At 35.6% G+C, this 19651-nt stretch overlaps 1 protein-coding gene across 3 annotated transcripts in view; it reads right to left on the reverse strand.

Annotated features, from left to right (window-relative positions):
* Nucleotides 1–19651, reverse strand: part of ITGA1 (integrin subunit alpha 1) — a 162055-nt gene that overhangs the window by 27417 nt on the left and 114987 nt on the right. For all 3 annotated transcript variants that reach the window (XM_015073711.3, XM_053200747.1, XM_053200755.1), the window contains 7 exons: nt 18728–18985; nt 15979–16109; nt 11265–11431; nt 9708–9844; nt 7683–7793; nt 5618–5827; nt 3779–3859 (listed from right to left, as the gene is read on the reverse strand). In XM_015073711.3, coding sequence (XP_014929197.1) covers nt 3779–3859; nt 5618–5827; nt 7683–7793; nt 9708–9844; nt 11265–11431; nt 15979–16109; nt 18728–18985 — 1095 coding nt within the window. The remainder of the gene's footprint in view (nt 1–3778; nt 3860–5617; nt 5828–7682; nt 7794–9707; nt 9845–11264; nt 11432–15978; nt 16110–18727; nt 18986–19651) is intronic.

Consider the following 19651-nt stretch of genomic DNA (forward strand, 5'->3'; position numbering starts at 1 on the left):
GGAAAGATGCTAGCAGAAAAGTAAGGCTAAAGAAGGTGCCCATTCCATTTTGACCTGATACTGAAATGCTTAAACTATAAATATAGATTTTGAAATCAAAGTATATTCTAAGTGCAAAGCCCATGCAAAAATTACTTGAAAATTATCTTCCCATTTCTCTATTGATGGCATGAGAAACTTTGATTTGAGCTTTTAGCAAGGAATTTCTAAAGAAAGAAAAAAAATGCTTGAGAAATAATTAAGATTGCAATCAATATCTCTAAATGGCTCAAATGTAACATTTTTATTTCCATGTCATTATTCTTTAAGAAATGGACATAATTCTATGGTTAATTAAAGTGGTCAGGGGAAAGTGTAGACATGAGTCGACATTCACTATTTCCATGTAAAAATGGAAATTATGGGTGTACTTTTTCAAATATGATATATGCTTTATTGATTGATAGGGAAGAAATGCAATTTCACAGTACATTTTATTTGGGATAGTGAAGAAATAGATTCCAAAAGTAAACTGGCACATCTAGTTAGTTTCATAGCTAAACTGATTTATAGAATTCAATGATAATTACAGTCATTTGTAGTTTCTTCAATCACCAGTAGCCATGCCACATGTGTCAAGGGAAAAGGCCTTTCATAATTCTCATTTGCAAAAGAAAAGCTAAGTGACTTTGTTATATATGTGCCATTTCCAGATGTCCAACTCCGTTTATCAACTTCTTAGGATGTGCGATGAAGATGACAAAGATCTGTTTTGAAGTCTTATATTACAAAATATTATAATGTAAAGAAGCTGAAATAACTATTTGGGATAGTAGTTCTCTCTCTCTCCCTTTTTTAAGACTAAGGCATGTAAGTAAAGTATCTTCTTATCTCAATCACTTTGACTAAATATTTCCCTCATTAACTCCATATGAACGGAGGAGGAAATATTCATACTGAAAAGCAACTTTCAATGAAAATATATGCAAATATGTTGTTTATCATTAAATGAAATAATTATTCTCTGTTTTTCATGGAAATAAATATGGTCTTTAAAAAGACATGAAGGCACTCTCCTCACTTGTGTTCAACTACTACTGTAGGTTCTAGCCAGGGCATTTAGGTAAGAAAAAGAAGAGTGCTTCTATTTGCAGATGACATGATCTTGTATATAGAATATCCTACGGAATCCTCTAAAGAACTATTAGAATTAATAAATAATTTCAGCAAGATTTCAGGATAAAAGATTAGTATTTAAAAATCATTCATATTTCTATACATTAGCAATAAATAATCTGAAGACAAATTTAAGAAAGTAATTTCATCCAAAACAGCATTAAAAAGAATAAAATGCTTAGAAATATATTTAACAAAGGAAGTGCGAAAGTTGTATTCTGAAAAATAGAAAGCATTTTTGAAAATAATTAAATATCTAAATAAATAGAAAGACATCCCATGGTAATGGATCAAAGACTTAATATTTTTAAGATGGCAATACTTCCCAAATTGATACACAGATTCAATGTAATTCCTATCAAACTCCTAGCTGGCTTTTTTTTTTTTTTTTGTAGAAAATGACAAGCTGACCCTCAATTCCAAATGAAAATACAGGGGACTGGAAGAGCAAAACAATTTTGAAAAAGAGAACATAGCTAAAAGACTTACATTTTCAGGTTTCAAAACTTACCAAGAAGTTATAGTAATAAAACCAGTGTGCACTAACAAGGGTGCCTAGGTGGGGTGCCTCAATCGGTTAAGTGTCTGACTCTTGATTTTGGCTCAGGTGGTAATCTCATGGTCAGTTGTGAGAACCAGCCTCCCATCAGGCTCTGTGCTGAGCTTAAAGCCTGCTTGGCATTCTGTCTCCCTCTCTCTCTGCCCCTCCCCCACTCACACACACATGCACATGCTCTCTCTCTCAAAATAAATAAATAAACATTCAAAAACAAAACAAAATGGGGCACTTGGGTGGCTCAGTCAGTTGAGCGTCCAGCTCTTGATTTCGGCTCAGGTCAAGATCTCACGGTACGTGAGTTTGAGCCCTGTGTCAGGCTGACAGCACAAATCCTGTTTGGGATTCTCTCTCTCACTCTCTCTGCCCCTCCCCTGCTGATGCTCTTTCTCTCAAAATAAATAAAAATAAATAAATAAATAAATACATAAATACAAAACAAAACATGTGTACTGACATAAAGATAGACATATAGATCAATGAATACAATTGAGTCAAAAAATAAACAGACTTTCAATAAAAGTGCCAAGACAATGGGGGAATGAATAACCTTTTCAACAGATGGTGTGGGGCAACTTAATACACACACACAAAAAATGAAGTTGGACTCTTTCTTTCTTACACCATACACAGAATTTCATCAAAATGGATCATAGACCAAAATGTAAGAGCTAAAAGTATACAGCTCCTGGAAGGAAACATAGGAGTAAATCTTTTGATCTTGGGTTAGCAAAGCACAAGTGACAAAAGAATAAATACATTAATTGGACTTCATCAAGGTTAAAAACTTCTGTGTTTCAAAAGACACCATCAAGAAAGTGAAAAGACAACAGAATGGGAGAAAATATTTACAAATCATATATCTGATTTGTATGTGACTTGAATGCAGAATACATGAAGAGCTCTTATAACTCAGTAATAAAAAAAGACATCCCAATTGAAATATAAGTAAAGGATCTGAATAGATAACTGTCCAAAGAAGATATATGCACAGTCAGTAAGCACATGAAAAGATGCTCAACATCATTAGCCATTAAGGAAATGCAGATCAAAACGACAATGAGATACTACCTCACACCCACTAGGAGGGCTATAATTAAAAAGATAGGCGATGACAATGCTGAGAAACACATACATCGCTGATAGGAATGAAAAATGGTGCAGTCACTTTGGAAAACAGTTTTCCAGTTTCTCAAAATGTTATATGTAATTATCATATAACCCAGGAATTCCACCCAAAGAGAACTGAAAAACATATGCCCACACCACAACCTGTGCACAAATATTCATAGTATTATTCATACTAGCCAAAAAGTAGAAACGAATGCCCATCACCTGATAGATGGCTAAATAAAACAGGATACATCCACAAAATGGAATATTATTTGGAAATGAAAAGGAACTACTGATACATGGATGAGCCTTGAAAACATCATGCTAAGTGAAAAAAGCCAGTCACAAATGACCACAGAATATATGATTCTATTTATAAGAAATGTCCAGGACAGACAAATCCATAAAGAAAGTAGGTTAGTGGTTGCCTGAGGTTGGGGGAAGGAGTGGAGGAGAAAAAAGACAAGTAATTGGTAAGGTGTACAGAGTTTCTTTTGGAGATGTGAAAATGTTTTAACATTGATTGTGGTGATGGCTGTACAATTCACTATCCAGTGAATATATAAAAACACACTGAATTGTACACTTGAATGAGTGAATTTTATGGTACGTGAATTATATCTCAGTGAGGATATTATTAAAAAAGAGAGAGAAATGAAAAAAAAATTCTATACAAAGTTCTAAACCAACCTGTTTGAAAGATTCGTTTTTTCTACAGGCCAGAAAAGCCTACTACTATCAGATAAATTATTAAGTATAAATGTTTAATTTGGTTTTAATATTTGAGTTTGACTCATGCCATAATTGACTTTTGATTCCAATATCTCAATATTGTGAACTCAAACTTCTCATCTATATCAGGCTAAAATACCATTAGAGGGATTTATATATTTAACTTTGAACACGGTATTTTTCATATCAAATTGCCACATGTATGTTTTATAATCTGCTTACCTCTTCTTCTCTTCTTAGGAAGGGATATCTAATTTTACATGTGAGATTATGATTGGACTCACAACTGTCTTTTTGGATAGCCTTGGAAGAAAAAGTAAACAGAATTAGAGCAGACACACAGGTGAAATACTGGAACTTGGTTTTCTAGAATTTTTCCAGGTATGCCTTGGATTCTGCCTTGCTAAGATCTGTCCCTCAATTTAGTTGGGAGAGTCACATTATTCTGTGATCACCTGTCTCACCATCCATGGAAAATCTGAAAACATCATGTAAGTTAAGGGAAACTGAGGGACAATGCACATCACATCTTATCCTGTCTAGACTTTCCAATGTAAGTAAAATGGAGGTACTAACAGCATGTACTGCACAGGTGACTAAATAATCCACACATATTACTCGGCCACATGGAAGCCCACAGTGAATACCTATCATAAGAAGAGCTCAGTGAAGTGGTAAGATCATGAGCTCTGATGTGAGACCCCCAGAATTTAAATTCTGACTCCATCACTGTTAGCTTTCTCCTTGCCAAGACTCCTCACTTCTCTGAGCCTGATTTTCTATCAGGTGAGGCTAGTGATACTCTATTTCATCAAATCGAAAATGCCACTGAGACTCACCATTATTCTGTGTACCAATAAGAAGGAAAAATAATGCTGCCAGCTAAATAAACATATCAACTGTAAAATGCAGTTATAGAAAGGTTAAAACATGACAGAAAGAGATTTTATTAGAATCTCTGTAGTACAATAATACCTATTTGCTTAATGAGAATTGACTAAGTGGGACCCTGAGAACAGTGTCTGGAATATAATATGACTCAAGAAAAGACTGTCATTATTATTATTATTGTTGTTACTGTTAAAAGATGTAGAGGCCTCTCTACCGAGGCCATGAAGTCAGTTGAAGAGAATACTGGCAATAATTTTTAATATAGTCCCCTTTCCAGAAAAAAATTCAGTGGTAATATTTTCCCAGTATCACTTTGCACATTTGGATTTATAATTAACATTCTTGACTGAATCTAAAATATGTGGTAGTAATGAAGGACATATTTTTAAGCTCTGTTAGTCATCATGTCCTTAAATGATATCCTAATAAATGGAGAGACATATCAGTGAAAGTCTGAATTTGCAGAAATTAGACAATGGAGTTTTAATATTATATTAATAAGGGTACTGGTTTTTAATATGAATCACATATATTACTAATTCATACATAAACAGAATCTTAAATAAAGGGGATTAATTCAGAGATAAGAATTAAAAGAAAAGTTCAAATTTGGAAGTGCTTATTATTATTCCTGATATAGCATCTTATGCAGCTATGTTATTGCCAAGATAAATATTCTGTCATGACAATGAGACATTACAAGTTAACACCTCTTTTAACAATGTAAGGATTTTACATAGAAAATGAAAAATGGTATCTTGATGCTTCTTTATGTAAACATGGGGTTTTTTTTGTTCCATGCATGCATTACTCTCTGTACGTCTATTAAACTATTTGACTTTGATTGTTATTTTGATATTTTTCCTTGACTTAATCTCAATTTCACTGCATAATGCCTCCATGAAACATCATTTTGCTGCATCACAGTGATCCTCGCCTCAAACTGAATCTGAAAAGAGTCACAGATCTCTACAGAAATCTATCAAAACAAAACCTTTTTAAAAAAAGTTTGGCACTTTCACCATTTGTGAGTACTAAGTTTTACAAAATGCTCTCTGTTCTTCTAAACCCAATTATTAGTTCTTCTAAAACAATTAGTTCAGTAGCAGGAAAAGTAGACTTAATAAATAATGATTATATGAATAGACAAACATAAAACTAAAAGTTTACCTCAATTCCTGAAAAAATTAGGTTTGGAGAATAATACACTATGGTTCTGGTGTTATAGGCACTGTCCTTTTTGTTTTTGACTGTGAGACTAACATTGAATTTGTCATTGTGGGACCTGACAATAAGCAGGCCCTTTGCTGTGGTGGATACTTGCAGGGCGAGGTCCGAGATACATTTTTCCTTGTTTCCACAATCTTTGGCAAAGGGAATCTGAAATGGTCACAGAAAAGTATTTTTTGAAATTTAGTTAAGCATGATTGAAGATTAATTATTAACTTGCTGAGAAGAGAAAACATATTGCCAAACTTAGTTAAGCAAGTCAAAAAGAGGACAGATTCCACTGCAGAAATCATAAGGAATTTTAGATTTATTCCTATAATTTATAGGGAAAAATAATAAACTTCTGGATATAAATTCTTCTAGTCCTTTAAATAATGCAGTTTTCACAGATGTTTTTCACTGGCTTTAGTCTGCCAGACTAGAACAGTTTCAAGAAAATCAAGTCAAGTACTCTAAGATCCAAATCTATGAGAGAATACTTTAATGCTCAACTCTGATTATGAGATTTCCTATTGAAAAGAATCAAATACTTAGGAATGTAACAGAGCTCAGTCAGAGGGTAGAAAATGGTCAAGCCACATAACTGGGAGCTTTCCCTGACTCCTCTTCTCATCAGTCACACGCCGTTATCCAAACCTTCATTAAGAGCTATCCATTCTACCTTTCTTCTAAGTATCTTCCAACTATCTTCTCACCTCTAGTTACCATCACCTCTAGTCTAGTCATCCTTATTTCCTCCCTGAACTAATGCAACAGCTTCCTAAGTGGTCTCCTGCACCCACTCTAATTCCAATCATTTCCCTTCAATCATTTTCCACACTGCAGCTGGAGTAATCCTGAAAAAAATACAAATCCAGTGCTATCACTGATTTTGGCATTTAATTGATTTGGCAATTAAAGGCATCCATAGCATTCTATTGCTCTTCAAAATATCTGTGCAGTAGCACAAAGTCCTGAATGATCTGGTTCCTGCCTATGCCTCCCACCTCATCCCATATCACCTTCCCCCTTTGCTCTTTAGCTTCAGCCACACTAGAGAGTTTAGTTTAGTTCCTTTATGCCTCAGAACTTTTACACATATCCCTGTGCATGAAACACTGCTCCCTCCACTCCTCTGAATAGGATGGAAAATCCTCCTATGCTTCAGATCTCAACTTAAATATCACAGCTTCAGGAGAGCACCCCCTGGCTCTCTGCCTAGGCAAAAGTTCCCAGAGAACAATGAAGTTCTCCTCCAGAGCACATGCTTTACTTCCCACCTAATACTTGTTTCCTGGGTTGGTCTGTAAGCTCTGAAGTCTGGTACATGTAAGACACACAGTAAATATATTTGAAAGGAAGAAAGGGAGAGTGAAAGATATGGGTATGGGGAAAACTAATTCCCCATCCTTAATGTCTCCTCTATTGGTGCTACCCCATCCTTCTACTTGCTCACTTACTCCTTCTCAGGGGTGGGACACCAGATTTTGTGAATTTGGAAGCAGGAACATGGTGAACACAGCTCAGTCCCTTCCCGTCTCTCCTGCTCTTGGGGCAGCAGTGTGCCCATGGAAAGCATACATTCTTGCTCTATTATCTCCATTCTGCAAGTTTTATGAGGTGAGCCCACACGAAAAAAGGCCTGAGATTGATGAGCACTGCTGATGATATATTTGGTAATCTGTGGTCTAAGCCTTGTTCAGTAGGAAGACACCCAGTACGCTGAAACCAAGCCCTGCCACTCAGTGTTTGTTGGTAACAAAGGGAGTTCCAGTAGGCCAACCCATGTCTTTCTTTCTATTGGTCTTAAATTCAGGAGAGATTAAAAAAAAATAGGTGGTATTTATAAGTTCCCTTGAGCTCCAACAATAGGAAGTAGAAGAGTTGAGAAAAGTCTAGAAGAGTCTCATTCTTTTTGTAAAAAAAAAATGATTTAGGGTTGTGTGTGTATGTCTGTGTGTTACAGGTTTCTCTCCCCAAGTATATTTACATATACGTATTCTGAATTTTAAAAAATCTGACTTACATATTCATGTACTGAATTTGGTAGGGAATCATCAAGAACAGGCCCGTTTTCTGGATCAGTAAGATTAAAATCCAAAGTTATCCTCACAGAGTCCCGAAAGTCATGCTTGTCCTACAGGTTGAAACATAAAATACTTTATCATTGGTATCACATTACTGGATGCTCTGACCTTGTCGTGGCTTCTTTCCTCTTGCTTCACTGGAGAGAGGTGGCCTTCTGCCTTGATAAGGGACATGGCTGGAATGCACAGGCTTCAGAGTATGACCAGTTGATTCACCTCTAGCTTCTTAGGGAGCCCTGCTGGAGTGATCAGGTGTGCCGTACTTTGCATAACAATATCTTTTCTCTTGAGACCTTAGGCTAAAAATTGCCATGTTAAACTTCCAGGAAAGTCTCCCAACTTCAAAAGAGCAAACTTTATTTAAATTGAGTTGAATTTAATTAGCATAATATATGCCTGGAGTTGTAAGAATTTCATAATATAAAGTGATATGTAAGTAGTATGAATGTAATCAATATTGTTTTATACTATCATCAGCAATGGCCATTATTTATGGCATGTCCAGAATTATGAACTTTACAGACATTATTGAGAAGTATTTCAACATCCTCCAAGATGAATGACTCTTATAGTCATTATTTTACATTTGAAAAACTGGGCCTCTAAGAGACTAAACAAGTTGGTGAAAATCACTTGGAATGTGAGGAAGCCTTGCTATAAATTCCATCCTGCCTGACTCTGGAATAAATGTTAAAGTATCCATTTAAATGCAAAAAAAATTTGGAAATTTTGAAACTGGCTCACACATAGTGCACAGACATAGCTAGATTCTAAATTTTGGACAAATATATACTACAGTTACTTCTATTAGGTTGGAGGCGGTGCCACATCTGGTTTCACGCCCTTTCGGATTTTATACAAGTTCGAACTCCTAAAAGCTCAGTTCTGATGAAATAGATAGGAGGATAACTCCAATTGTTTTTTCTGATTATAGATTGATATTAGTGTTGACAGATAAATTAATTTCAATGTATGTCGTGGGGAATATTAACTTGAAAATCACTGAGTAGAAATACAGTATACCAGCAGGGCATGTTTTCTGTCACTTCCCTACCCCAACTATAATATTTTAAACATGTAGAATATGAATACATCAATAATACAGAAATAAGTCAAAGGTGGGAGAAACCCGGCCTGTTTCCTTTAAAATTCCAAGATCATGTACAAGCTCCAGGTCTGTCTCAGTCACTAAAATCAGTGTCTTCTCATAATATCCATTCTTCTCTCACTCTGTCTCTCTCTCTTTTTTTAAGTACCATGTACATTAGAAGAAAATGTTTAAGAAATTCCTGCCCTTATTGGGAATGTTCCCCATTTACACAATGACTCAATAAAATGCATTTTAAATGGTTCAAAAGGGCTTCCTAGCCATCTCTGGAGATTAAGAATTTGCTTTCTAAGGCTCCCTCATCACTGTAATAGAAAGAAACTTAGGTATCATAAAGAAACTTAGGTTATCATGAAATAAAAAATAACAGATTTTTTCCTCTTCAATTTAAAGTCAAAGAGCAACATACAAAATTCAGTGGATAAGAAGGGACCCGGGAAAGCATATGGCCCAAAAGTTTTCAGGGCATGTAGCCACTTATCTACATTTGACAGATGAGGCCCACAAAAGTTAAATGATGTTTTCAAGTTGAAAGAATAAATGAATGGATACAAGAAATGAGTAAGTGAATGAAGGCAGAAGGTCTCTTATCAACCAGTGCACTGTGCCTTTTGCTATTCCATAATATATGGGTATCTGATAACATACACACAGGGAAGATGAAAGATAGTCTTATGAAATGTATTTGGAAATGAGAAGATCAGGTCTGTGATTTTCTGATAAAAGTGACCAAATAAAATGAAGGTTACTTTGTGATGTGCACTCCAAAATAAAATAATATGGGTGACTGGAAATAAGACATCTGTGCTTTATTCTTGATTTGGAATAAAGCAACTATAACATATGATTTACTTGCCAACATGTAGAAGGAAAGCTTAGTGCATTCTGATTCTTGAACTGTGATGTTTCTTTGAATCTTTCTTTCTTGAGTTCCAGAGAAAAAACTTCGTGATATCTGTCTTAGTGAATCTAGTGTGACACGGTACTGTATATCTGGGGAAAAAAAATGACAAGAAACATTTACTTGGGGTAACTTTCATATGGTCCAGTTCATTAAATTAGCATTATAGAAAAACCTTGTGAGCAATCAATCAACAAATAGTTTCTATTATTCAGCTTATCCCCATTACTGTAGTACAATGGTACTCACAGTCATAAAGATAATCTTTAGGAACTCTACAGAACCACCTTCGGAGTTCACTCTGCTTTTAATGTTTAATTACACTTATTTCATAATGTATATGTACATATGCACACACACATACGTGTACACCTACATATCAACTAATTTCCTGACCATGCATGTGTTTACTGGGTTTTCACTTATTATTATTATTTTTAGTTTAGCAATGTTGAAGTCCTGCTTAGAATATTGAATATATTTCAAAAGACACACACAAAAAATACACTAATGAATTTTTACCTATTTTGTGAAAAGGTCATTTTAGATTATGTTCAAAGCACATAGTAAAATAAGTTTAAGAAAATAGGTGTACCAAAGTAAAAAAACAAGTTAAACCTTACACTTTCTAAAAAGGCAACAATCCTACTCATTTGAACCCTTAGTTACTGTACAGAAATCAAATGAGACTGAAATAATATTGTATATGAAAATGTAAATCATTATTTTACACTCCTATAGCTAATTATCTTCTAATCAGAGGACCATTGCAGAGCATAATTATGCACATGTAGAGCAAACTAAGAAAAACAGATTTTAAGGATTAATGATTTTTCGTATTTCACTTACCCTTGGTTTGTAGAGTAAACTACTCTTTTGCAGCCAATGGCCTCCACAGTTTTGAATCTAACACGTTTAAATATCTTTAAAAAAACACCTTAGGAAGTGTGCGTGTAGGGAGGAGGAGACACCCAGGCTGTGCCTGAGAACTCACACATGGAGCATGTCTGATTCTCAAAAGCCAGGGTCACCTTCTGAGTAGAGCAAAGAAACCTCAGTCAGGTGGGGGTGGCAAAGCATTCAGGTCCCCTGCAATATCAGTCTTACCAAAGAGGGGCAGAAGAAGGAAGAGAGGGTTTGTGAAAACCCACAGGAAGGAAAACTGGGCTCCTCTGGAGCCCAGTTTCCAAACTCTAATCTCCAAACTTGTATTATTATTATTGTTTTTAGTACCTGGTTGTTTGCGGTAAAGGGGAGAGCCAGAGGGGAACCATGGACTGTTGAGGCCATTGCATATAACCATACAGTGTCTGCTACAGAACTTACTGGGTTCCATAACATATTCTTTCTTCAGTAGATTTTTTTTTTCAAGGTTCAGCATGTTCACAGGGGCAAGGGTGAAATGCAGATCCCTATCACAGAGGAAATACAATATCTTACTGGATTTCCTGATGTGGGAGCAAATGTATTGTCCTCCTGCCCCAAAGTACTTGGTATACATATTATACTCACCAGCTGTGTAAATTCTGTCTTCTTTGGACTTTAATTTCACATCAAAACACACTGTAGCATTTATGCATACTGTTTCCTTTCCTTCCACATGGCAGTTTTTCTTTTGGATATTCACTTTATTGGGTTCAAAATTCATGGTCACTTTAACTACAGCCACATCTCGGGACCTATAAACATAAACGGTGATGACTGCTCACATACTGTCACATTTAATGAATGCCATCACTATGCCAGTGCAGTGTGAATGCACTGATGGGGATTCTTCTTTGTGTATGGTTGGCCTCTCAGGACTCCATCTCTTTGGTGAGTTTTTGATACAGAATAGGTGGTATATGAGGTTCCGAGGACACCCAGGATGTTTTGGAACCATCTTCAACTTCTGGTGCTAAATGGTAGGAGAATATGCCACCCCAAAATGTGATTACAGGAGTTTAGGACATGTCACCCCAAAACATATCACTTTGGTATATTGATTATTTTGAGCTATAGGCACTTGATAAACAGTAAATACAGGAAGAAGCTTTCTCTGAAATTTCCTTCTACCTAAAGATAGATACTCCAAAAGGAACTCAACTCGAGTTCATCAACCAGAGAGGACTGACTCTTATCACAACATAAGAGACACCACACTGGTCACAGTGTGAACTTGGTCACAAACTATCATATCACCCATTTATTTTTTCCAAGGCCCACTCATTTTTCTTAAAAATCATTTACTCTCCCCGTAGAGGCCTACATACCTTCTCTCTTGTCTCTATTAAAATGATATTTAAGTCTGGGGTTCCTGGGTGGCTCAGTTGGTTAAGCGTCTGACTCTTGATTTCAACTCAGGTCATGATCTCATGGTTCATGAGTTCCAGCCCCACATCGGGCTCCATGTTTACAGTGCAGAGCCTGCTTGGGATTCTGTCTCTCTCCTTCTCTCTCTGCCCCTCCTATAATCTCTCTCTCAAAATAAATAAATAAACTTAAAAAATAAATAAAATGGATTTAAGTCTGAATTCTAAACCACCTCAAGGAATTACTCATTTTTCTTTGGGTATCTCCCATGTATACATGAGATATACAAATTTATAAATCTCTATTTTTCTCTTGTTAATCTTTTATAACAGGGATCTCAGCCAAGAACTTAGAAGGTTGAAGGAAAATTATTTTTCATTCCTTACAGTTCATAAGCCAAAAATCTGTTTTCTTGTGATGGAAAAAAGATGGAACCAAGTGCTCAGATTCAACTTCAGAACCAAAACCATATTTTGGGAATTTTCAAGTTTGTTTCCAATCTGGAAAGAGTCCAAAGGCCAATGGACAGCTTCTGTCCACTGTAATACTTGTACAGACAAGTACAGGTCCTGTAGCTAGGTAGCTTGTGAATACATAGGTCCCCGATTTGATTTTGCATTAAAAAAACTATAGTTACTTTTCTTTTAAAACATTTTACCCAAAGAAAACATGGAAACATAAAAAAGGAAACAAAGAAAACAGAAATCACTTGTAATTTTACTACTCAGCAATAATCACCATTAACATTTGATATGCTTTTTTTCTTTGCAGAAGAATATATCATCTATAGATATGGGTATGTGTGTGTGCGTATGTGTGTGGGAAAAAGAGACATACACACACATGCATGTACATATGTATCCATACATACTTTTAAAACTTATCATGATATAATGAACAGCCTTATAATATTTGTATTTTTCTGGGAACATTATTTTTAATGACAATAAATTATTCCAGCATACACATGTATTGTAACCTATTTACTCAATCCTTTTTATGGTACATTTGTGTTAATTTGTTTTTTATTAAAAAAGCTTTTTTAATGTTTATTTTTATTTTTGAAAGAGAGAGAGAGAGAGAGAGACAGAGAGTGAGCAGGGGAGGAGCAGAGAGAGAAGGAGATACAGAATTTGAAGCAGGAGCCAGGATCCATGCTGTCAGCACAGAGCCCAACGTGGGACTCAAACTCACAAACCAGGAGAACGTGACCTGAGCCCAAGTTGGACGCTGAAAAAACTGAGCCACCCAGGCACTCCTGTACTAATTTGTTTTTTAAAAAGTTGCTAGCACAGTGCTGTGATGGCTCTAAAGATTATATATCTTAGATAAAGATTAGAGTTTTAAAAATTTTTCAGAAATTGGGACGCCTGGGTGGCTCAGTCAGTTAAGCGTCTGACTTCGGCTCAGGTCATGATCTTGCAGTTCCTGAGTTCAAGCCCTGCATTGTGCTCTGTGCTGACAGATCAGAGCCTGGAGCCTGCTTTGGATTCTTTGTCTCCCTCTCTCTCTGCCCCTCCCCCACTCATGCCCTATCTCTCTCTGTCTCTCAAAACTAAATAAACACTAAAAACTTTTTTTTTTAATTTTAGGAACTAAATTCTGTGTTAAAAAAGTGTAAATATTTTAAGGCTTTTTAACACTTATTGGCAAATACCTTCTAATGTGTTTTAACCAGTTTACTCTTTCACCAGCAATGAATGAGCATGTCTAATTTCCTGCATAGTAGTTTGGATACTCCAAGAATGAAGCTCCCCACTGCACATCTCTCTGCCCCAACCAGGTCTTTAAAGGGGTTATGGTGCAATCTATTCCACATGATAGGGCTCTCAATATCTGTTCCTGGACGTCCCTGACTGCTGGTGGGCCTCTGTTTATTGCCTGCCATCTATATCCACTCTCAATCCCTCCTTCAGCATTGTGAAGTCTTGGTCTTTGTGTCCCTGTATGCTGGTTTGGTCCATTCTGCTGGGAGTGACAGGGACCCAACTCTGTCATTTTGGCCCATTAATGATAAAGCACTGACTGGCAGCAAAAGAGGTCATAAGTAAGTCTTCAGAGCTTTGTAAGAAGGCTTTGAAACAAAACTGGAGAGTAAAAATTGCCCTTATTGTATGTACGTATGTATATATATATATATGTAGCATATATACAAATATATGTGCATATTGCATATATATTCATATTGCATATACATAAAAATAGATATATATATTTAATATGAGAGTGAATACAATAAATATGTTTGAGTTAAGGTTATCATAATAAATTAATTCATGATTACCAGTTCATACAAAAAGTAAATATACCCTTTGTTGCTGACACTGGTGATTTCAGCTCGTTTTGGGTCTGTCATCCCCAAAGTCACAGCTACTTGCTGCCTGGCATTCTCCTTTCCTAGGCATCACCTTACAGTTTTCTTTCTCCCTCTCACACCCCACCCCCGCACTGTACAGTTAAAACATTTCTTAACATAATAGTTGTTATCTGCGTACAGTTTAATATGCAATTTGTATTTGGCCATTAGTTCTTAAACAGTATCTCTTTTTAAAATGTTTCTTTTCCTTGAGTTTTTTAAGGTGAACTATAGTTGACATATAATTTTATATTAGTTTCAAATGTGTACCATAGTGATTCAACAATTATATTCATCACCTTATGCTCACTACAATAAGTACAATTGCCACCTGTCACCATACAATGCTATTACAATGTTATAAATTGTAATATAGTTGCAATTAGTTATCTTAAATTATGACAAAGTCATCTAGTTTCAGGTCTCTATCTTCACTACTTTTCCAGATAATATTTTTGGGGAAAAGACCATTGATATTTGTTTCCATCTAAATTACTTTAAACTAATGATTGATTTGGAAGAATCAATATATGGACTTGCCATCAAAGCACATGGCATAAATATAAATATATTTTTTATATTAAATATTTCCATTGTATGTATTTTTAATTTCTTTTTTTTTTAAAGTTTATTTATTTTGAGAGAGAGAGAGAGAGACAGAGAGAGTGCCACAAGCAGGGGAGAGGGGCAGAGAGGAGAGACAGAATCCCAAGCAGGCTCCATGCCATCAGTGCAGAGCCTGATGTGGGGCTCAAACTCACAAACTGGGAGATAATGACCTGAGCTGAGATGAAGAGTCAGACGCTTAGCCAGTTGAGCCACCCAGGTGCCCTTTTAATTATATTTCTTAATGAAGTTTGAAACATTTAAAAAATTATCACACGAAATTTATCTTAAGATTATCCTTGATTTTTTAGTCACTTTTCCTCCCAAAAGAACCCTTTTTGAAATTGTGTTTTTTAACTAGTTAAAATGGGGTTATTAATGACATTACCCAATAAATTATTTTATTAATAAATAAGTTAATAAGTAAAATGGTATTAATATATATATCTGACCATTGACTAGAATTTTAGAATGAACTGAAATTAATTGAGGATGCAGACATTTTAAAGGCTGAGTAGAGATATCATTGAAGATGCTTCTATGCTTGACCAACAATGTATATACAGACAATGACGTACAATTGTCTAATTACATGTATTACGTAAATGAGGAATGAAGAATCAATTACCATAAAAGTCTGTGAACAACTCAAAGTTAGGGATGGTTTCTTATTTATATAATTCTCTATGAGGCCCTCTTTCTCTCCTATGCTGCTCCCTAAAACAGAATACCTACCTTAGTGCTGAGCACATAATAGATACCCCAAATTAAGGGTTGATTCTACTTGTTTCTTTAATATGGTTTCTTTATTTTTAAGATTTATTGACTTCTCCAGCTTCTTGAACTACATAACTTTTACCTAAGTAACAGAGCATAAAGGAAAATATTTGGTATGAATGAGCTCTAGTCATACCGAGCTCTGGAACTATTTGTGAAATGTTATCACTAATAGGATGTTATTAAAATACATACCAGAAGAGGGCAGCACCACCAAGGCCCCCAATAGTCACATCAGTCAGACCGTCCCCATTTAGATCCATTTCTCCATGGATAGACTGGCCAAAAAATTTCAGTGTCTTGCCATCTCCACCTGATGCAATACGCTGTGAAAGTACCAACAGAGAGGTTTTATGGCAGAAGAGTATATTCAAAAACAGTTTTAAATACATCTGAGAACTTGGATTGGTTAACATAATATTAAATTTAAAGACCTTTTGGAAAACTGCCCAAGAAGCCCCTCATGTGGAGACAAGATGAATTACTCAGATGTTACCAAAAGTTATTCTTTTTATAGTACAGACAAAATAATTTCAGGGTCACTGACACCAGAGAGAAAAAAATTATATAACGTCATCTTGTCTAATGCTCAAAGAAAACATTAGTGAGTAACTGGCTCTTCCTTTCTAGTTTCCACTCAGTCCCATAAAACAGAGTTATTTGAAGACACTGGAACCTTGAAAACACATCATACAAGCAAGAGGGGGAGTAGAAGTTTGTCCTAGGGGTCAGTTTAGGGGTCAATGAATTGGGGGGCTGGGTATAAATAGCACATTCCATCAGATACATTTTCCAATATATGATATTCTTTGTTAAAGGTCAAGGGCACTATAAAATCGATAGGCACAAATGAATATGGAGTTCTTGAACATTGATTTGTGCACACTGTGTACACCCATACATAGTGTGTTTAAAAGTTGTACTTCCTGGTTTAGCTTTGACTCAAGCTGATAACATATATATTTTTAATTTTAGAGAGAGGGAGAGTGAGAGAGAGAGAGACAGAGGAGATTCCTGAGCAGGCCACACACTTAGGGAAGAGCCTGACGCGGAGCTTAATCCCACAACCCTGGGATCATGACCTGAGCTAAAATGGAGAGTTGGACGCTCAGCCATCCAGGGGCCCCTAAGCTGATAATATTTTCATAGAACTGATAGCAAGAAGAAAGGACTGACAGACCCTCCCTAAACTTGGGGTCTTCTTATCCTCTTGTTTTTCACTTAAAAACCATAAATTCAGAAGCCAAACAAGGCAAACCAATAGAAACATTTTTCATGCTTAAATATTTGTGGCTCATTGGGAAATATTTCCTTATGTTTTCAGGAAACAAATCAGGAGATATCAGCCTCATTGGTTCTGGAGGAGTTCATTCAGTTTGATTCTGGATTATTCCCCACACAAGCAGCACCTCTGGTTACCATGGAAACAGGTGAGCACATCCTCACCTATCCTTGGGAAAGCGTTTTTCCAATAATTAAGCAAAATCAACTCTAATATTCTTTCTTGTGGTTATTTAAAGCTGCATCTTGAGTTAGCCACCATTTTACAAAATAAATTTCTTATGACAGTCTATTCCTATTATTAGTGATTTAAATATCCTCTTGTTTCTACTGCAAATGCCATTCCACTGAATTTTCAGGATTAGTAGTGAAGGAATAAAGTGGTAGGACACAAGAAAGAAACTCCTTCCTGCAATTCCTAATTGCGTCACATTCCCGTGGTTAATATTGTCTGTTTTCAGTTAAGTAATACCATGAAATATTTGCTTTGAAAGAAACAAATAATTTACTGAATGGATGGAAGTGTTGTTACTGAAACATGCCCTTTACTTTATTGTTTCATTAATGTCATTATGGCTTTATGAAAAATTAAGTACAACTTCACAATACATGAATGGATTTTGAGAATTCTCTTGACTACAGTATGGAGAGAACAGTCAAATATAAAAAGAAATAATTGATGTCCCAATTTTCTTTTCATGTTATATAAGTAGTTCAATGCCTAACTACCATGGTTACTTAAAAATCAGACAATTACATTAGAAGAATTCCTTTGAACTCTTCTGTAAATTTGTATTTTGCTCATGTAGGAAAAAATTACATTTATGGATTAGAATCATTAACTGACAATAAATTTAAACAAGAACAACAGAAAATCCCTTGTAGGTTAAGCTTAGTTATTCAGATTTTTTTTCCAGGAGGGATTGCTTGTGAGGAAATTATAAACCTTCAGGAACACAAATTCATTTGATGAAAATATACTAATTTAATTCATAAATATAAATGTAATGCAATTTCATTACAACAGCATGGATACTGAATATAAATACAATAATCTCATCTTCTTTATTGGCTAAATTATATCATTATTGTTCTTTTATTTAGAAAGTGGTATCCTCTGGGGTGCCTCAGTGGCTCAGTCGGTTGGGCATCCAACTCTTGATTTTGGCTCGGGTCATGATCTCACGGTTCATGGGTTTAAGCCTCGTGTTGGGCACCATGTTGACAGCACAGAGTCTGCTTTGGATTCCCTCTCTCTCCCTCGCTCTCTGCCCCTCACCTGCTTGCTCTCTCTCTCTCTCTCTCTCTCTCAAAATAAATAAATAAGCTTTTAAAAAATAAATAAAAAGAAAGTGGTAACCTCTGTTTAGGATCAGGCACATTGCAAATGTTAAATAGTGTCATCATAAAGTGTTCTTTTGTTTTTTACCATTTTGAAAGCTCAGATCATGGAGCCATGGCAAAAGAAAAAGCAGAAAAAAATAGAAAAGAGGATAAAATACAAAAAAATGCTTCTATAAAGAAAACTTAAAAAGGAATTAAATCTAGTTTTCCAATAGAGTCAGAAGAAAAAAAAAATAACTCATGAAGCAAGACAAGAAGCAAGCCTAGCATTGAACCCGCTTAATGTTTAAGGGCGGGAATAGTAGGTTGAACTTCTTACTTGTGCATACTCTTGCCTTATAGTCTTTCCACTCCCATGATAAATGTACACGGCTCCCCCATGATCATCTTCCAGGGGAGCTCCTATCACAATGTCATCAAATCCATCAAGATTGAGGTCTCTCACAGCAGCAATAGCTGTTCCAAAACGAGCCCCACACGGCTCATTTTTGTTTTCTTTAGTGCATGAATTGTGCTTCAGAGATGAACAACAAGTCTGCTTAATGGGTTCCAGGCTCATTTGATATTCAAACCTTGTCTGGAAGAAAGATAAACAGGATACTTATGAATTTCTATCGTTACGACAGCACAGTGAAATTTTTAAGTACGTACTAAATCAGAGCTATTAAAAACCATTTGTACATCAACAGTAAAGTTTGTAAAATTTCTTAAAAATTGTGGTTATCGGAGAGCAAAGTTAAAGATTTTAAAGAACAGATTGTAGAAGTGTGGGGAAGAAGACATATTGAGCATTTTAATGGATTCTCTTTTTAATGCAATCAAGTGACTATATAACTCACAGCATGCTTTTAAAACCAAATAACTGAATTTTTAAACCCTCAGTTCAGGTTGTTATCCTTTCTTCATCCAATATTTGCTTCTCTAAAAAGTCTCTATACAGTCTCCTCCACAGGGTAAAGAGAAAATTTACTCTATTCAAAAAGTAAGCTTTTCCCAAAGCTATCTAGGGCAACCCCCGTGCGCCCCCCCCCCCCCAAACTCAGTAAAGGTCAGAAAGTACTAGTAATGATGGACAGGAACACACTTTCTAGGAAAACAAGGAAAAACAGCAAGGACCAAAGAAATTTATGGGAGGAAGCAAACAAAATGATAGGAAGAAAGGTATACAATTTATGAATTAAAATAATTAATATGGAGAGACTCTAAGAATTTAAAAAGCTAAAGAGATAAGTACTGACTTTGC

The sequence above is a fragment of the Acinonyx jubatus genome, chromosome A1 (assembly GCF_027475565.1).
Source record: "Acinonyx jubatus isolate Ajub_Pintada_27869175 chromosome A1, VMU_Ajub_asm_v1.0, whole genome shotgun sequence".
Classification (NCBI taxonomy): Eukaryota; Metazoa; Chordata; class Mammalia; order Carnivora; family Felidae; genus Acinonyx; species Acinonyx jubatus.